Genomic DNA, 16,963 nt, shown 5'->3' with positions numbered 1-16,963 from the left:
CGTTACAAAGTGTTCATTGCTGATGGAATTATTTCTGTTCGTTTAACAGAACATCTGATCAAGTTCATGACCATGGGGGATATGAAGACCCCAGACTTTGATGACCTCCTGGCAGCCTTCGACATCCCAGATATGGTCGATCCGAAAGCAGCTATTGAGTCTGCGCACGATGACCAGGAAAGCCACATCAAGCAGAACGCCCACGGGGACGAGGACTCCCACACCCCCTCCTCTTCTGACGTGGGCGTCAGTGTTATCGTGAAGAACGTTCGGAACATCGATTCCTCCGAGGGCGCAGAGAAAGACGGCCACAACCCCACCGGCAACGGCTTACACAACGGGTTTCTCACCGCGTCCTCTCTCGACAGTTACGGCAAGGACGGATCCAAGTCCTTGAAAGGAGATGCGCCTACCTCAGAGGTGACTTTAAAAGACTCCACGTTCAGCCAGTTTAGCCCCATCTCAAGTGCTGAAGAGTTCGATGACGACGAGAAGATAGAGGTGGACGACCCCCCGGACAAAGAGGACGTGCGTTCCGGTTTTCGGTCGAACGTGCTGACCGGGTCGTCTGCCCAGCAGGACTATGACAAGCCAAAGGCACTCGGAGGGGACAGCTTGAGCAAAACTGGAATCTCTCCTGCAGGCAATTTAGATAAAAACAGAGTTGTTAAGAGAGAAACGGAAACAAATTCCATAAATCTGAGTGTTTACGAACCTTTTAAAGCCAGAAAAGCAGAGGAAAAACTGAAGGAAAACTCTGAAAAGGTGCTTGAAAACCGGACCCACGACGGGAAGCCCAGCTCGGAGAAGAGTGACCCCGGCCTTGGTGGCGTCGCGCCGTCGAGGTCAAAGCCATCGTCCAAGCTGTCCTCGTGTATAGCTGCAATAGCAGCCCTGAGTGCTAAAAAGGCTGCTTCCGACTCCTGCAAAGAACCGGTGACTGACTCCCGGGGGTCCTCTCCGTTGCCTAAAGAAGCGAATGATAGTCCCAGAGCCATGGAAAAGTCTCCTGAATCGCAGAGCCTCATCGACGGGACGAAGAAGGCGTCCCTGAAGCCGCCGGACAGCCCCCGGAGCATCTCCAGCGAGAACAGCAGCAAGGGATCGCCGTCCTCTCCCGCAGGGTCGACACCAGCAATCCCCAAAGTCCGCATCAAGACCATTAAGACGTCTTCTGGGGAAATAAAGAGAACAGTGACAAGGGTGTTGCCAGAGGTCGATCTCGACTCTGGAAAAAAGCCTTCCGAGCAGGCGGGGTCCGTGATGGCGTCTGTGACGTCTCTCCTGTCCTCTCCAGCTTCGGCTGCCGTCCTCTCCTCCCCGCCCAGAGCACCTCTGCAGTCGGCGGTGGTCACCAACACAGTCGCCCCTGCAGAGCTGACCCCCAAACAGGTCACTATTAAGCCTGTGGCAACTGCCTTCCTCCCAGTGTCCGCCGTGAAGACGGCAGGATCTCAAGTCATCAATCTGAAGCTCGCTAACAACACGACGGTCAAAGCCACGGTCATATCTGCTGCCTCTGTTCAGAGCGCCAGCAGCGCCATCATCAAAGCCGCCAATGCCATCCAGCAGCAAACCGTCGTGGTGCCGGCATCCAGCCTGGCCAACGCCAAACTCGTGCCAAAGACTGTGCACCTCGCCAACCTTAACCTTCTGCCTCAGGGCGCCCAGGCCACCTCTGAGCTCCGCCAAGTGCTAACCAAACCTCAGCAGCAAATAAAGCAGGCAATAATCAATGCAGCAGCCTCGCAGCCACCCAAGAAGGTGTCTCGAGTCCAGGTGGTGTCCTCCTTGCAGAGTTCCGTGGTGGAGGCTTTCAACAAGGTGCTGAGCAGCGTTAACCCAGTCCCAGTTTACATCCCCAACCTCAGTCCTCCTGCCAACGCAGGCATCACGTTACCGACCCGCGGGTACAAGTGCTTGGAGTGCGGTGACTCCTTTGCCCTGGAAAAGAGCCTGACCCAACACTATGACCGACGCAGCGTGCGCATCGAAGTAACGTGTAACCACTGTACAAAGAACCTCGTTTTTTACAACAAGTGCAGTCTCCTTTCCCACGCCCGCGGGCATAAGGAAAAGGGGGTTGTGATGCAGTGCTCCCACTTGATCTTAAAGCCAGTCCCAGCGGATCAAATGATTGTCTCTCCGTCAAGCAATACTTCCACTTCATCGTCTGCTCTTCCAAGCTCCGTGGGAGCCGGCACACACACTGTCACGAAAATTCAGTCTGGCCTAACTGGGACCGTCATATCCGCTCCCTCAAGCACACCCATCATTCCAGCTATGCCTCTAGATGAAGACCCATCCAAGCTGTGTAGGCATAGTCTGAAATGTTTGGAGTGTAACGAAGTTTTCCAGGACGAGACGTCGCTGGCTACACACTTCCAGCAGGCTGCAGATACGAGTGGACAAGTAGAGTATCACATTTTGGTGTTTTTCGGTGACGAATCTGTAGACCTCAGTGCTTAGACAATGCCCTCGATTTTAGGGGTGGGAGCTCAGTTAAATGGGTGTGTGTGTGTGTGTGTGATGCACGAGAGAAAGGATTGTTTTCGTAGACTTGAACAATGTTGTAGTAAGAGTCTTATTTTAAAAACAATTTTTTTGGAAGGTGATTTTTTTTTTTTTTAAGACAATAACTCAATGTCTAGTTGAGTTACGGCGCCTTAGATTTAGGCTAAATGAGTTTGGAATTGTTGGGTCATTGGCGTATATGCGGGAACTCTGAGACCTGGCTAATTAGAGTATCATGCCATCGTAGTAGGTGTTCAAGTCAGGTTACATCACCCGCGTTCTTGAGTTATTACTGATGATTTTGGGATTCAGAAAATTTTCCTCGGGTTAGAATTACTGTCTTGTACAGTTAAACAGGCTTAATCGGTACCCACTTACATGGTGTGCCTGCTTGCTTATGATGTTGGTCCAGAAGTATGTTCGGTAACAGTCCTCAGTACAATGAATTTAAGCTACAGATGGAAAGCCATCTCCATTTGAATAGAATACCTTTGCATTTCTTTGCAGCTTTTTTTTTTTTTTTTTTTTGGCGGTGAAGTGTCGGTTTATGTTGGTGAAGTATGTGTCACAGTGGGCATCAGTGAGTCCTTTTATCTTCTGTCATTTGCTTTTCTCCATGAGGCATCATTTGGCCAATAGATCGGTGTGTTGTACAGATATATGATACTTACTTGGAATGGAAGTAACTGGACATGTCGAATGAACCAGATTCAAGCTAGAAAGTCCGTACGATTTATTGTCCGAAGCAAGAGAACTCGTGAAATTGGAAGAGGAAGGTGCTCGTTTGAGCTGATACACGCTGGCTCCACCTTCTGTTTGTGAAGACCCAGCAGGGAGCTGATCTTTCCCGTATTTACCTCTCTATCTTGCTGACTAGGGGATTGATGTCCAGATGTCAAGTAGCGTTGCCACGATCAGTTCCTCAAGGGCAACTACCAAATCAAGTTCTTGGTGGGATTTCGAGTTTGGGGACCAAAAGATCAAGAATACCTCAATCATGTTTTTCTTTGGATTTTCAGTTTAGCGGAGATGAGAATGATAGTCTCGAGAGCGTTCTTGTGGCGTTGGGTGTGAAAGGTTCCGTTGGCTCGGACGTTGGAACACTGGGAGTGGAGTGGCTGACTCGCTCGGGAAGGCCGTGATCGACATGCTCTTCTAGCCTATCCTGGTGACAGGGCCTGGGTTTTTTCTGGGTGCGCTCTTACCTTGTCACGGCCTCATCAGAAAGGTAGTATTTCTTCCCATCTCGAAAAGATGCCTTTAAAAAAAAAGCAGAAAAACCCAAAACATTTCTTTCATTGTGTGCATTTTGTTGCCGTGTTTCTCGGTCTGCTGATACTCTGCTCAGAGCGGCAGATCCGGTCCTGGTTTCAGAGGGCTCTCACCACCTCTGTCCTATGCTGTGTGCGCTGCTGCCATTCCGAGCTGCCCTCCCGGAGTCTGTTCTCTTCCCGATCTCTTCTTCTCTAGGAAGGAGAAAGGATGTGGGCAGGGACGTAGGACTTACCCTTCCTCCACGGACTCCCCCAGCTTTTGTTTTCTGTTGACCGTTTGGGCTCAACAGCCCAGTGAGGGTCAGACTAGGGTGGTTTCCCTCAGGGAAGGAGGTGAACATCTTCTCTCGTGTGTGTGGCTGCTCTGTCTCGACTTCTGCATTTTGCTGGGACTAGTGTGTCGTGTAGCTCACCCGTTTCACCTGGAATACTTAGGAATGAGTCATGGCAGAATAACGTTAAACTCTGGGGCCAAATGTACACTGAGCCAAACATCGGCTCCCCCTGGCCCCCCACCGGTTGTATTTTCTTTCTTTGACTCTGCCTGGGTAAGTGTCCACTCGGTTCATATTTATACTCTTAAAAGCCTCAGCAGCCTGTGTATCCAGGCACGACCGGCTGGCGACATAAACACGCCCCATGGTATACTCTGCCTGTTCCCCACTTCCCCTTGTCTTATTGGAAGCCTTGACCCGAACGACTGCCTCCCCACCCCCCCCAACTCCCGTAATTTCCCGTTCTTCCCAGACTAGGCCAGAGGAGGGTTCTACCGCAGACCCAGGCAGGCAGCCTGGTCTCTCGCTCGGCAGCCCAGCCGGTGTGGCAGTCAGTGGGAGGGCTGCCACTCTTTCAGTGCCCAGTTTAGTTAAGCCAACCCCGAGTCCCTTCCCCAGTCCAGGACGTTGGTCGGATCCATATGGCCGTTGCTGTACCAGCTTCGGATGTAGGGGAAGCTAGGGGGGTCCTCACCCATGGCAGTCACCTGGTCCGGCATCAGGTAACAGTGGTAGCAGAGGTGGGGCTGAAGCCAGGAAGAACAGAAGAGAGAAGAGGGAAAATTCTTCATTTCATCTTCTCCAGTTTGCCATTCACGTGACTCTCAGACAATATAGAGTTTGTGAGCTTAAATGCAGTTGGGAGAAGAATCTACCTGCATGAACTGTTACCTCCCTGAGAATGGCACTTAAAACACGTCTTCTAGTAAAACGTAGAAGTTGAGTTAAGGCTCCTCAAGTAGCAGTCTTTCCCCAACTGCGTCTTTCCTTTCTTGTCTGCCACAGTCAGGCAATTAAAACATTTACTTTCCATTTCTCTGTGGACCTCCCCATTCTTGGTAAGTCTTCAGTGAACTGAGAGAGTGGATGGCCTCACCTTTGAAACAAGCCCCTGTAGCCTCCCCCTCTGACTGTTCCTTCTGGAGCGGGAATCCAGTGCAGGTGAGCCCTGTGCCCACAAGCTGCCCATGTTGTCTTCTGGCTTAACTGAGCTCTTCCCCGGGCAGGGTTCCCTAGGTCTGCAGAGTAGTCCTAGTTAGGGAACCGTCCCTAGCGCATGCCTCACTGACCCTGCTGCCTGTTGGTTCTGAAGGTCAAGGGTGTGACCGCAGGGCCCTAGCAGGACTAATGGGCCCACTGCCCCTCATTCCTTGCCTGCCAACTTTTGACTCCACCAGGCTTGGAGAGAGGTGTACGCCTTCACAGGCAACGGGGCTCTTCTTCCTTCGCTCCCTCCCGCCTTTCCTCCCTCCCGCCTTCCCTCCCTTCCTTCCTGCTGCCCGACTCTACTTACAATTACCATAATCATTTAAAAATTTTGCCTAATAATGCTGCAGTGTTTCTGTGCTGATGTTCTGGGTCTTTCTTCTCGAATCACTGAATTTTTAAAATTAAACTTTTTATTTTGAGATAATTTTAGATTCATGTAAGAAATAATACAGAGATGCTATGTACTCTTTATTTAGTTTCCCCCAGTAGTACACTTTGCAAAACTGTAGAACAGTATCATAACCGGGATATTGACATCGGTGCCATGAGTCTACAGAATGTTTCCATAACCAAAAGGGTCTCTCATACTGCCTTTTTAGAGCCACTCCCATCCACTACTTAACCCCAAGCATTCTCCGTTTTTATTCCGTTGGTATTTCAGGAGTGCTTTGTAAATGGAGCCATACCGTCTGTAACGTTTGGGGATTGGCTTTTTGTACTCAGCGTCATTGCCTGGAGATTCATCCAGGTTGTGGCATGTACCCGGAGTCTGTTCTTTTAAATCACTGCGTAGTATCCCTGGTGAGGTTGTCCCACAGGGTGTTCACCTTTTGGTCTTTGAAGGACGGTCTGCACTGTTTGCAGTTTGGGGTCATTACGAATAAAGCTGCTGTAAATATTTGTGTACAGGTTTTTGTGTGAACATGAGTTCGAGTTTGCTGGGGTAAATGCCCACAAGGACAGTTGCCGGGTCGTATGGTAGTTGCATATGGGTATTTTTAAGAAATTCTTTGCCAGAGTGGCTGAACCATTTTATAGTCCATGGGCAGCGAATGGGTGATCAGCCTCTTCGCCAGCTTTTGGTGGTGGTATTTTCCATTTTAGCCATTTTGGTAGGTGTGTGATAGCTGCTGGGGTTTTAACTTGCAGTTTTCCAGTAGCTGATGATGTAGAACGTCTTTCTTCATGTGTTTATTTGCCCTCTGTCTGTCCTTTCTGGTGAAATGTCTCTTCAAGTCTTTTGCCCATTTTCTATTTAGATCATGTTTGTGTTTTTTTAGCTGTTGAGTTTTCGGAGTTCTTGTTATATTCAGATACTAGTCCTTTGTTGGGCACGTGGTTGCAAGTCTTTTCTCCCAGTTGTGGCTTGTCTTTCCATTTTTTTGAAAGTTTTTTTGAAGTACTTTTGAGCCTTTGCATCTTTTAAACCGGTCTTTGGCAGAGCAAATGAAGTCCAGTGTACCGTTTTCCTTTTTACAGCTCATGTTTTTGGTGTCGAGCCTATTTTTCGCTCTAGATCCTGAGAATTTTTTCCTGTGTTTTTTTCGTAAAAGTTTTAGAGTTTTAGTTTTTGTATTGAAGCCTGTGATCCATTTGGGTTAGTTTTTATATAAGGTATGAAACTTAGGCTGTGTTTTGTTGTTGTTGTTGTTTGTTTGTTTTCCCCATGCACGCCTTCTTCCTCTAATACCATTTGTCCAGAAGGCGGCTGTCTTATCTTTACTGAATTGCCTTAGCACCTTCATTGAGTATCAGTTGGGCATATATATATATTATTTAAAGTAAACTCTGTGCCCAGTGTGGGGCTCAAACTCACAAACCCAAGGTCAAGAGTTGCATGCTCTATCTACTAAGCCAGCCAGGTGCCCCTCAATTGGGCGTATTTGTGTGTGGCTATTTCTGGGTTCTGGATTCTGTTCTGTTGATTTACATGTCTGTCCCTCCACCAGTACAACACAGCCTTGATGATAGTGACCATAAAGTGTCTTAAAATCCAGTACACTGACGTGCCCAACTTTATTCTTTTTTCTCGAAATAATTATTTTTCTTTAATTGAAGTATAGTTGACACTTTAAGCTCGTTTTTAACAATTCTAGGCAAAAAGTTCTTTTGCTTTACCTTATAAATTTTAGAACAGTCTTGTCTATATCTTCAGAATATTCTGGGATTTTGATAGGAATTACATTAAATCTGTATATATCAACTTGGGGAGAATTGATATCTTTACTATGTTGAGTCTTCCAGTTCATGAACATTTATTTATTTATGCATTTATTTATTTTAAAGATTTCTAATATTTATTTGAGAGAGAGAGAAAACATGTACATGAGTGGGGGGGGAGGAGCAGAGAGAGGGGGACAAGTAGACTCTGTGCTGAATGTGGAACCCAACATGGGGCTTGATCCCACGACCTAAGCCAAAGTCAAGATGCTCAACTGACCGAGCCACCCAGGCTCCCCTCTCCATTTATTTAGATCGTTTTGTGGTTTTCATCATACAGGTCCTCTAAATGCCTTGTTTTGCTCTTTTTTCCTTCCTAACAGTTGCAAATGGTATTATATTTTTCAGTGTTCACATGTTGATTATGATATATTGAAATACGTTGATTTTTCTATATTTATCATGTACCCCCTGACTTTGTTGAACTCACTTATTGGATTCAGTGTTTTGGGGGAATAAATTACATTGAGTTTTCAGGTATTGAACCAGCCTTGCAATCCCTGGAATGAATCCCACTTGATCAGGCTATATGATTCTTTTTATATATTGTGAAGTTTATGTGCTAATATTTTACGTTAGAGTTTTACACGTATATTCATATTTTTTTTGGTACTGTCTTTGGTTGGTTTTGGACAGGTTAATATTAGCTTTATATAATGCACTGAGAGGTATTCTCTTCTATTTTCCAGAAGAGCCTGTACAATTAGTGTTCATCTTCCTTTCAATATTTGGTAGAATTCCTCAGTGAAACCATCTGGGCCTGGAGATTTCTTTGGGGATTTTTCTTTTCTGTAATGGTAGAAGGACTCTATCACTTGGTGGAGGGATGAAAGGCCCTCTTCCCTGCTGGCTTTGACACCATCTGGGCAGGGGTGTTGGGACAACTTACTACAGTTGCAAGAGGGTGGGAGTCTGTGCCACACTGGAACTTGGCAAGGTGGGTGTGGGGCCGCAGCGTTCCCTGTGGTGGTTGGGTGGAGTAGAGGTCATTGTTTAAAAAGTTTTCTCTTTTGTTAGCCTGGCCCTTTCCTGCTTCTTTGGCTAGTGATAGCAGGCTTTTCTTCCGGTCTTTTTTTTGGGGGGTCTCTACCTATTGGTGTTTTCGGGTTGCCAGTTTCTTCAGCTCCAAACGTGGGGATATATGAAGCAAAAAGACACCGAGAGAACGCATCAGTGTGTCACTCTAGGGTCCTGAGGTCCCATGCCAGCCTGCCTTCTCTCTGTTTCTCAGAGTCTTTTTAATGTCTGTTTTATATATAATGCCCAGGAGTTTCAGTTGTATTTAGTGCAAGGAATAGGGAAAGGTACCTCCGTTCCCTTTTCCTGGAAGTAGCAGTTTCCCTCTGTGTAAACCTTCTGTGGAGCTGCTGTGTCTTCAGGGAGAGATGCCATAATTACATTGCTGGGCTCAGCCTGAGCCTTCCAGCCCGTGATTCCGGTTGTTTTTTGGGACTAGGTGTCCTGGGAGCATAGCATTCTGCTTGGCGGTTCGGAATTCCTCTCTTCTCTCCCGCTCAGACATTTCCACGTACCCTTGCTCTTAGCCCACCTGTGAAAGCAATTAGGGATGAGGTGGCGAAGCTCTTCTTTTCCCTTTGTCGTCTGTGGAGCCCAGCCTCCAAAGACCCTGCCCAGCCTTTCCCTTGGGAACCACCTTTTCTTGGTTGAGCACAATCACCGTTACCCTTTCACCTCTCATTTCCTCCCCGTTTAGATGTTGACTCCCATTGCTGTGGGGATGGGTCTTTCCGGGGAGTTTCCCCGAGAGTGCTTGTTGAAACCCAGCAAGGGGTCTCTTTTTCTGTTAACACCAACTGTGGCCGCATGTGCTGGATCTCCCCCCACCGTCTCCCCACAGGTGCACGTTTAGCCTTTCCAGAACTTCCAAGAACGTAATGGGATGAAGGAAGGTTTTGGTGGCATTTGCCAGTTACGCCTCCTCATCGAAAGGTTCTGTGGACCATCTGTATAAAAGTAATGATCGCCACAGGGAATCGGAGTGCCGTTTATTAACAACTGGCCCCTGGCTGAGGACACCTGCTGGTGCAGGCCTCTGCTAAGAGCTGGGTGGGAATGTATGGTTTAGCCCAAGGCCAAGCCAGAGTCCAAGTCCTGGAATTCCATCACACTCTGACACGTGATGGGGCAGGACCCCAGGCTGCTTAGCCCGAGGTTGGACTGCCCTGCCCATGTCTGCTGATCCCCTAGAGGAACAAGCCCCTGAAGGGGAGGCTGGGACGGCAAAGAATCTTGAGTGGATCATTTCCCCACCCAACCCGCATGGAACCAAGCAGTGCAGTGAAAATGGGGCTGGGCACTTGACTTTTTAACACCAGTAAATCTGCCCTGCCTGGAGGTTTTTAGTCCGACCTGTCTGCTTACAATAATCCCTGCTTTGGGGCACACTGAGAAAAGGAGTGCGTGGCAGGATGGAGAAGCTTCTGTGTTCTCCATGAAGTATTTAAGAGCTGACAACTGTACTGTTAATAATTGATATTAAAATGTATTGGAATGTCATTGCTTCACCTCTCAGTAAAACCATGACTAAATTTAGCCAAGTACAGACCAGAAGTGCACGCTGTAACCCCTTAATTGGTAGAATGTTTTCTTCCTGTAGAATGGACATCAGCCATAGAAGCAGAGAATGTCACAGGTCCTTCGGTCAACCCTTTGTTCTACAGTGGGAGAAACAAATGCCCAAAGAGTGGCAGAATGGGGACTCAAGGCAAGATTTCTTTGTAGCTGGTTCATCATTCTTTCCGCTTTGTCATGCTGATAACCAGGGATGTAGAAGCATTTGACGGTGGCAGGGACCGCCACCATAAGAATGGAATCTTGGGTTCTAGCCAGGTCAGCTGCAGGAGTGCGGCGAGAGGGGACTTTGCTGCAGTGGGCCTCATTTTCAGGGACTGCTGGTGCGGCTTAGTTTCTGAGCATCATTAACACAGCACACCACGTGTGTTAAATTATCTTGAGCAGCGGGAGCTGCTTCTGGAAGCCATGGAGCCCACCACCATGCCCTCGCCCACCCCAAATCTTACTAGCCATAGACCCACAACTCTTGCTTGGTCCTGCTTTTGTAAGTGCGTAATCTAAATTCTGGTCGGACTAGTCCTGTCCCAGTTTGGCTTTAGCTTATCACCCTTTTCTCCCGAGATTATCGTCTGAGTAGATTATATGTGCTGACCATACCCCGTTCTGCCAATATGCTCTTCTGTCAACTCTTATTCGAAATTTTTAGTGTAGCAGAATGATTTGCGGACAAAACCACCACAACCCACCAGTTTGGAAACAAAAGGAGACAGAAGCATTTCTGTTATAAACCTTGCTTTGTGTTTTTTCCAATCTGAGTGAGATCTGAAATGAAATGCCCTGTGTTCTCATCGTGAAATGGGATGAAAGTGAGAGCCAGAAAGCAAACTGGTGTGCTTTATTATTACTGGTATTATTTTGGGGGTCATTTTGCTGTAGCTAGAAGACTACAAAACCGCTGTCAATGGGACGAACAGTTTATGTAGCACGGGGGCTGACTATGAAGCCCGCGGTGTTTTGATCTTCAGAGCCATGTTTCAGGCCGCTGCCTGCTTTGGTGTGTTTGAAATGTAAGCACAATACATGGTGTATTTACTCCTATTTCTCCAGCTTTTCTCACCTTTCCCAGGCAATTTTTCTCACCTTTCCCAGGCAGTTTTTCTCCTTAAAGCATGAACTGGAACACACAGAATTATTTTCCTTGTTAAACAGATAATTCCTCTCGCGTGCAAGGAGCCCTAGCATCCCTGAGTCCTCCATAGGGCCCTGATGCGCACGGTTCCCCTTAGTTCCCCTTCCTCCCAGCCTGCGTCTGTCCGCCCACCAGCTGCAGGAGGCGGGGCCAGGACCGGGCAGGGAAGGCACAATATGAGTAATTGTCGCATACGGAATATGATTTCTTTTCAGCTTTATAGTCCTGTAGCTTTCTCGTGTTACTTGACTCTGGAAAGGTAATATCTTACTTTAAAAAGTAGCAGTCTGCCCCAGCGTAGAAATTAGCTGTTTATTAACAAAGTACTGAAAATATTTGTCCTTTTTCAAATGATACAAGTAAAATGTCAGAAGACACATGAAACTCCTTAAGTGCATTTTATTACGGTAAACCCTTGAATAATGTGGGGGTTAGGGGCACCCATCCTCCACGCTGTCGAAAATCCATGTGTAACTTTTGCCTCCCCCCCCAGAACTTAACTACTAATAGTCTACTGGGTTGTTCTAAAGTTTTTATTTAAGTTCTAGTTAGTGAACATATAGTGAAATATCGGCTTCAGGAGTAGAATGTAGGGATTCATCACTGACGCGTCACACCCAGTGCTCATCACAAGGGTACTCCTTAGTCCCCATCCCCCATTTAGCCCAGCCCCTGCCACCTCCTCAACTACTAGCCTGCTGCTGACTTGGAAGCCAACAGAACATAAACAGTTGATGAACACATATTTTGTATGTTACATGCGTTATATATCCTTATAATAATAAGGTAAACTAGAGAAAAGGAAATCGCAAGGAAGAGAAATTACACTCAGTACTGTACTGTAAAAAATATCCCCACGTAAGTGGACCCTCGCAGTTCAAACCACGTTGTTCAAGGGCCAACTGTATACTTCCTCCATTGGAACAGTTAAGTACTGTCACATTAAACTGCTTTATCCTCTTGTAAATAGCCTCAACTTGTAGAGAATTAGAGTTTTAAGATATATTTTAGTTCCTTTGGTTTTAAGAAAAGGGAAGGAAAGTCAGATTCTTGTAAACCACAAAGAAATCCTGGCCTGCCGCCGTGCTGCTGTGTCCCTCAAATCCAGAGAACGGCTGTCATCACCACGAATTCAGAGTGTCCCAGAGAAGCTAATGGGATATTCTCCGTAGTGCTGTGAAAATGCCGCACCTCTGTCGGGGGAAGCGGGGGAAGCGCAGCGTTATCTGAAACAGGTAGAGGGAAACAAATGAGAACTCCAGGGGTACTCTTAGGTCCTAATCATGTGAGTTTAAAACTGTTGATACGACACAAGCATCAAGGAGGGGAGAATGTCTACAACCAAAATACCATGCTTTTTCTCAAAATGGAATGGAGGCAAGGAGTGGAAGCAGGTACCCAGAGAGAAATGTGGGAGCAAATACAGTGTCTGTGCATGAATATATATATATACGTATATATATATATGTGAACTAGAGATAAGGTCTTTATCCAGTGTGATTCCCCAGTGACTGAATTCTCCCATTTCAGTAATTGCAAAATATGGACGCATTTTGTTTTGGGGCGGTAGTGCCTACTGGCTCCCACTTTCTCCTTGAACTTCTGTCTCTAAAGTGGGCGAGAAGCCTCAGCCAGTGGAAATGGGTGAGTGCAAATACGTGGAGCTAGTCAGTGGCCGGGGTGGGATGGCCGCCAGCAGCCCTCCCAGAGCCCCAGGGGCCGGACCGCCCCACCACACGGTGCGTCACGAAGGGACTTCCCCTCTCCAGGAAACGGGTATGAGCAAGGTTGGTATTTGTTGTTGGTATCTGTTACTCTAACATATTTTTCATAGCCTTTGCAGTTAGAGAGTTCTGTTGTAAGGAACACGTCAGAGTTCATAAAATCTCTTTTTGAATCATTTCGATCCTTATTTTAGTTGACCTGCTAGCAACAAAACCTTTTCACAAGTATTTCCATGACTGTTTATATATGTATTGTAAACGACTCAGTGTCTAACAGTGAAGGTTAAGTGATTCATTGTGAATTTTATATGTATCATGAAGGATATTTGTTGATGTTGATGAGAGAGAATGTGAAAGTTATTTTCAGCTTTTTTTTTTTTTTTTTAGAATTTCTTTTGTTTGTGTTGCCGTTTTTCCCTATTATAAACTAGCATAACCATGTTGCTTTAGATAAAGAGAAGTTGTAGCGATGGTGTCCACTCAGATCCTAACATAATGGTCAGGCAGTTCTAATAGATTAAGTAGTGAGCTCTAAGGTCCAAAAATGGACGCAGCTTCCCAATGATCTCACTCACCTATGTCCTAGATCATTATGAGAAGTGAACGGGATGTTGCATTTACATGTGTTTAAAGTACTTGGTTCATCACTCGGCCCGTAGTGGAATGAGGTCCATATCTAAGGTGTGTGTGGAAACGCAGATGTTATGATTCACTGCCTGGCATTAATGACCATGTGGCGAGAGCAAATAGAAGACCTGAGTTCAAAGGAACCATTGATTACCTGTGATAGTGTAGACATCAGCAGGGTCTTCTAATGCATGAAGGTGTGGTTGGCTTTTCCTTGTTGTGGCTTGTTTTAACCTTGGCCCTATGTGTCGTTAGAAAAGGAATGCTTTTTTAAAAATGACGCTGGCCTCATCAGAGCTGCCTATAATGTTCTTATTTTGTGATTATAATAAACATTTTGTGGGATAACATTTGTATTTAGTCCTTTCAGGAGGAAAATCAGATTTTTCAAGCAAGTTTCTGGTTTTCCATGGTTTCAGTTGTTTAAAGTTCAGAAATTTCAAGTCTTAATTTTGGGAGCTTGATTCAAAGGCTAAAAGAAAAAAAAATCTTTTAAAAATTGTATAACTCTGTCGTCAGTGTAAAAGGTCATTTTTAAATCTTAGCTAGAATTTGTATTTTGAGGATTTCTTTAACTGACTTTAGTACAAATTAGACATTTTAGAAGGTAGTAGATACTTGTTATATTAATGGCTAACTAGAATTTGAATATATTTTATTTTGTGCTATGTTAGGTTTATTTTGGAGTGGATGCAGTAAGTCCTCACTTGTATTTGCCTTAAGTTTTCTGCTTCTGTGTTTTAAAAATACGCCATGTTTACTGCTTACATCTAAGGGGATGAAAAATAGTGTGTTTCAGTTTTAGTGTGTTTCAGGTTTTCCTGATTAGCTAAATGTGTAGGGCCCTTTCCAAAGAGCATTTCTATCTTTATTTTATATAGGACTAGACTGTAAGCTTTTTATTTTTTTTAAATTTTTTGTAAAGATTTTATTTATTTATTTGACAGAGAGAGAGACAGCCGGCGAGAGAGGGAACACAGGCAGGGGGAGTGGGAGAGGAAGAAGCAGGCTCCCAGAGGAGGAGACCGATGTGGGGCTCGATCTCAGGACTCTGGGATCACGCCCTGAGCCGAAGGCGGACGCTTAACGACTGAGCCACCCAGGCGCCCCTAGATTTTAAACTTTTTAAAGTTTCAGTTTAATATCGAAATTTATGTATCTGAATTTGAGTTCATTGGTTTTATTATAAATCCTATAATGTCCAGCTCATTCACTGAAAGACCACCTCAAGTAGGAGAAGAACAGCTAATTGCTGTGGTCATTCTTTTGCATTCCTGTATTTTAGATTTCAGATAACTGAAGTGACTGGGAAAAGGAAGAAAGAGAAAGAAACAAACTGGATTAGTGTCTAATTTTTTTATTATTCTAAAGAAAGTTTTTTATGAGTTGTGGGAACTGGCTCCTGTTGAGATATAGATGCCTGTAAACGTGTAATTCTCCATTAAAACTGACTTGCTAATGTAATTTACAAGATTACCTCCTCTAATATCCCTTCTCCGCACTGAACAAAATGCAAAAGTAACAAAATTGGGAGTCTGCCTGAAGCTGCCGTTCTCTTTACTTGGTGCTTCGGGATGACCCTGACTACGTAGTAGGACCTATTATTTGTATTTTCCAGGGTAAGGGATATTACATTAAACGTTTAACTTTCAAGTTTTGCTTTTTTCCTTGGGCTTAGAATCCGTGATAGCAGTATTTGAAATGGGCATGTGCAGTTATTTGGGGGTTTTAACCACGCTTCTTTGCATATTAGAAAATACTTCGTAGGACCAACCCTGTTTCCCCCTTTGGTTTATCTAGAAGACTTGCACTGTCTGCCAGATGCTGCTTCCTAACCAGTGCAGTTACGCATCACACCAGAGAATCCATCAGCACAAATCTCCCTACACCTGCCCCGAGTGCGGGGCCATCTGCAGGTCGGTGCACTTCCAGAGCCACGTCACCAAGAACTGTCTGCACTACACACGGAGAGTTGGTTTTCGGTCAGTATACTGTTTGCTTACGTGCAAGTAAAGCCTGTTCGCTTTCGAGTTTCGAGCGGTCTGTGCCCACCGTTCTCGGGGTCCTACAGTGATACCTCAATTAACAGATCCTCTGGGAACCTAGTTCATTTGTGGTAGGGTTGATCTGAGTCCTTGTGGTATGGGCCCTCTGGTCTCTGCAGAGCTGATGGTAGATGGAGCCCATCGTCCTACAGAACCGTGCGTGTGGCAGCGTTCAGCTTTGACAAACTGTTAGAGGTGTTTCTTTCTGCGCCCTTTCCAGCACCCTTCTATTGTCACGCTCTCTGCGTTTGAACCCCTGTAAGAACACCGGGTTTTTCTGTACCTCTTAATACGTCTCCCCTGATCAAGACAGAAAGGGTGCATGGCCCCTTCCTTTTATTTCGTCCTGTCGAAGGATTGCGTGTTTGCCCTTTCCTAACACCGTCACTCTTGGTGGAAGAACCTTCCGCCCCAGGTAACCTTCCTCTATCACTCCTTCCCCATTATTCAAGTCCGGGCGTTTCCTTCGTCTCTGTTCATCTTAGCTAGGGCCCCTTTCCCTGCCCCCCGAGAATCTCAGATAATGTCTTTTACCACATCTGGCACATCTAATGTTCATTTAGAGAGCATGGAGTGATGAACTTGAACTTTACCTTCCCCCTTGTGACCTTCTGAAATGCATTCTTGTGCCTTTTATATTTTTTATATATTTATATTTTGACTCCGCGAGGGTCAGCCAAGAAAACCTGCTGTTGCTACACAGTGTCTTTGTTAATAGAGGTATTACTGTACTGTGTGTTTATCTTCAAATTAAGTGTTTGGTTGCCTGTAACTTTAATGTTAGACTCTTAATACACAGTGCTATCTTCTAGTTGTACAGTTACGATATTTTTTTTTTTTTAAAGATTTTATTTATTTATTCGACAGAGATAGAGACAGCCAGCGAGAGAGGGAACACAAGCAGGGGGAGTGGGAGAGGAAGAAGCAGGCTCATAGCAGAGGAGCCTGATGTGGGGCTCGATCCCATAACGCTGGGATCACGCCCTGAGCCGAAGGCAGATGCTTAACCGCTGTGCCACCCAGGCGCCCCCAGTTACGATATTTTATAAAAATGAAGTCTAGTTGGTATAATTTGATGGTTTTATTTCAATTACATTTAGGTTACAGCATCATCGATGGCTCTGTCCATTTTTCTAACCCTAAAAGAGACTTCTTTCACATTTTTATCACATGCCTCCAAGCCTGTGATGCACAGCTGCTCAGTGCATTGGAATCTACCCTAGTAGGGAACGTTTGGTTTGGAAATTAAGGAACTAGAGTTTTTTTGTGCCAGTTTTGCCACTTTGTGGTAATTCACATATCCTTTCTATGCCACGGCGCCTCTGTCTGTAACACCGGTGTGGTGCCCGCT

General features: G+C 45.7%; 1 protein-coding gene across 12 annotated transcripts in view; it reads left to right on the top strand.

Annotated features, from left to right (window-relative positions):
* Positions 1-16,963, top strand: part of ZNF532 (zinc finger protein 532) — a 105,426-nt gene that overhangs the window by 45,095 nt on the left and 43,368 nt on the right. For all 12 annotated transcript variants that reach the window (XM_044383053.3, XM_057313363.1, XM_048218453.2 and 9 more), the window contains 2 exons: positions 50-2,412; positions 15,368-15,549. In XM_044383053.3, the coding sequence (XP_044238988.1) occupies positions 67-2,412; positions 15,368-15,549 (2,528 nt within the window). In that variant the 5' untranslated portion in view covers positions 50-66. The remainder of the gene's footprint in view (positions 1-49; positions 2,413-15,367; positions 15,550-16,963) is intronic.

The sequence above is a fragment of the Ursus arctos genome, unplaced genomic scaffold (assembly GCF_023065955.2).
Source record: "Ursus arctos isolate Adak ecotype North America unplaced genomic scaffold, UrsArc2.0 scaffold_17, whole genome shotgun sequence".
Taxonomy (NCBI): Eukaryota; Metazoa; Chordata; class Mammalia; order Carnivora; family Ursidae; genus Ursus; species Ursus arctos.
Note: the sequence above shows the minus strand (reverse complement) of the source record. Positions and strands in the feature narration are given on the sequence as shown.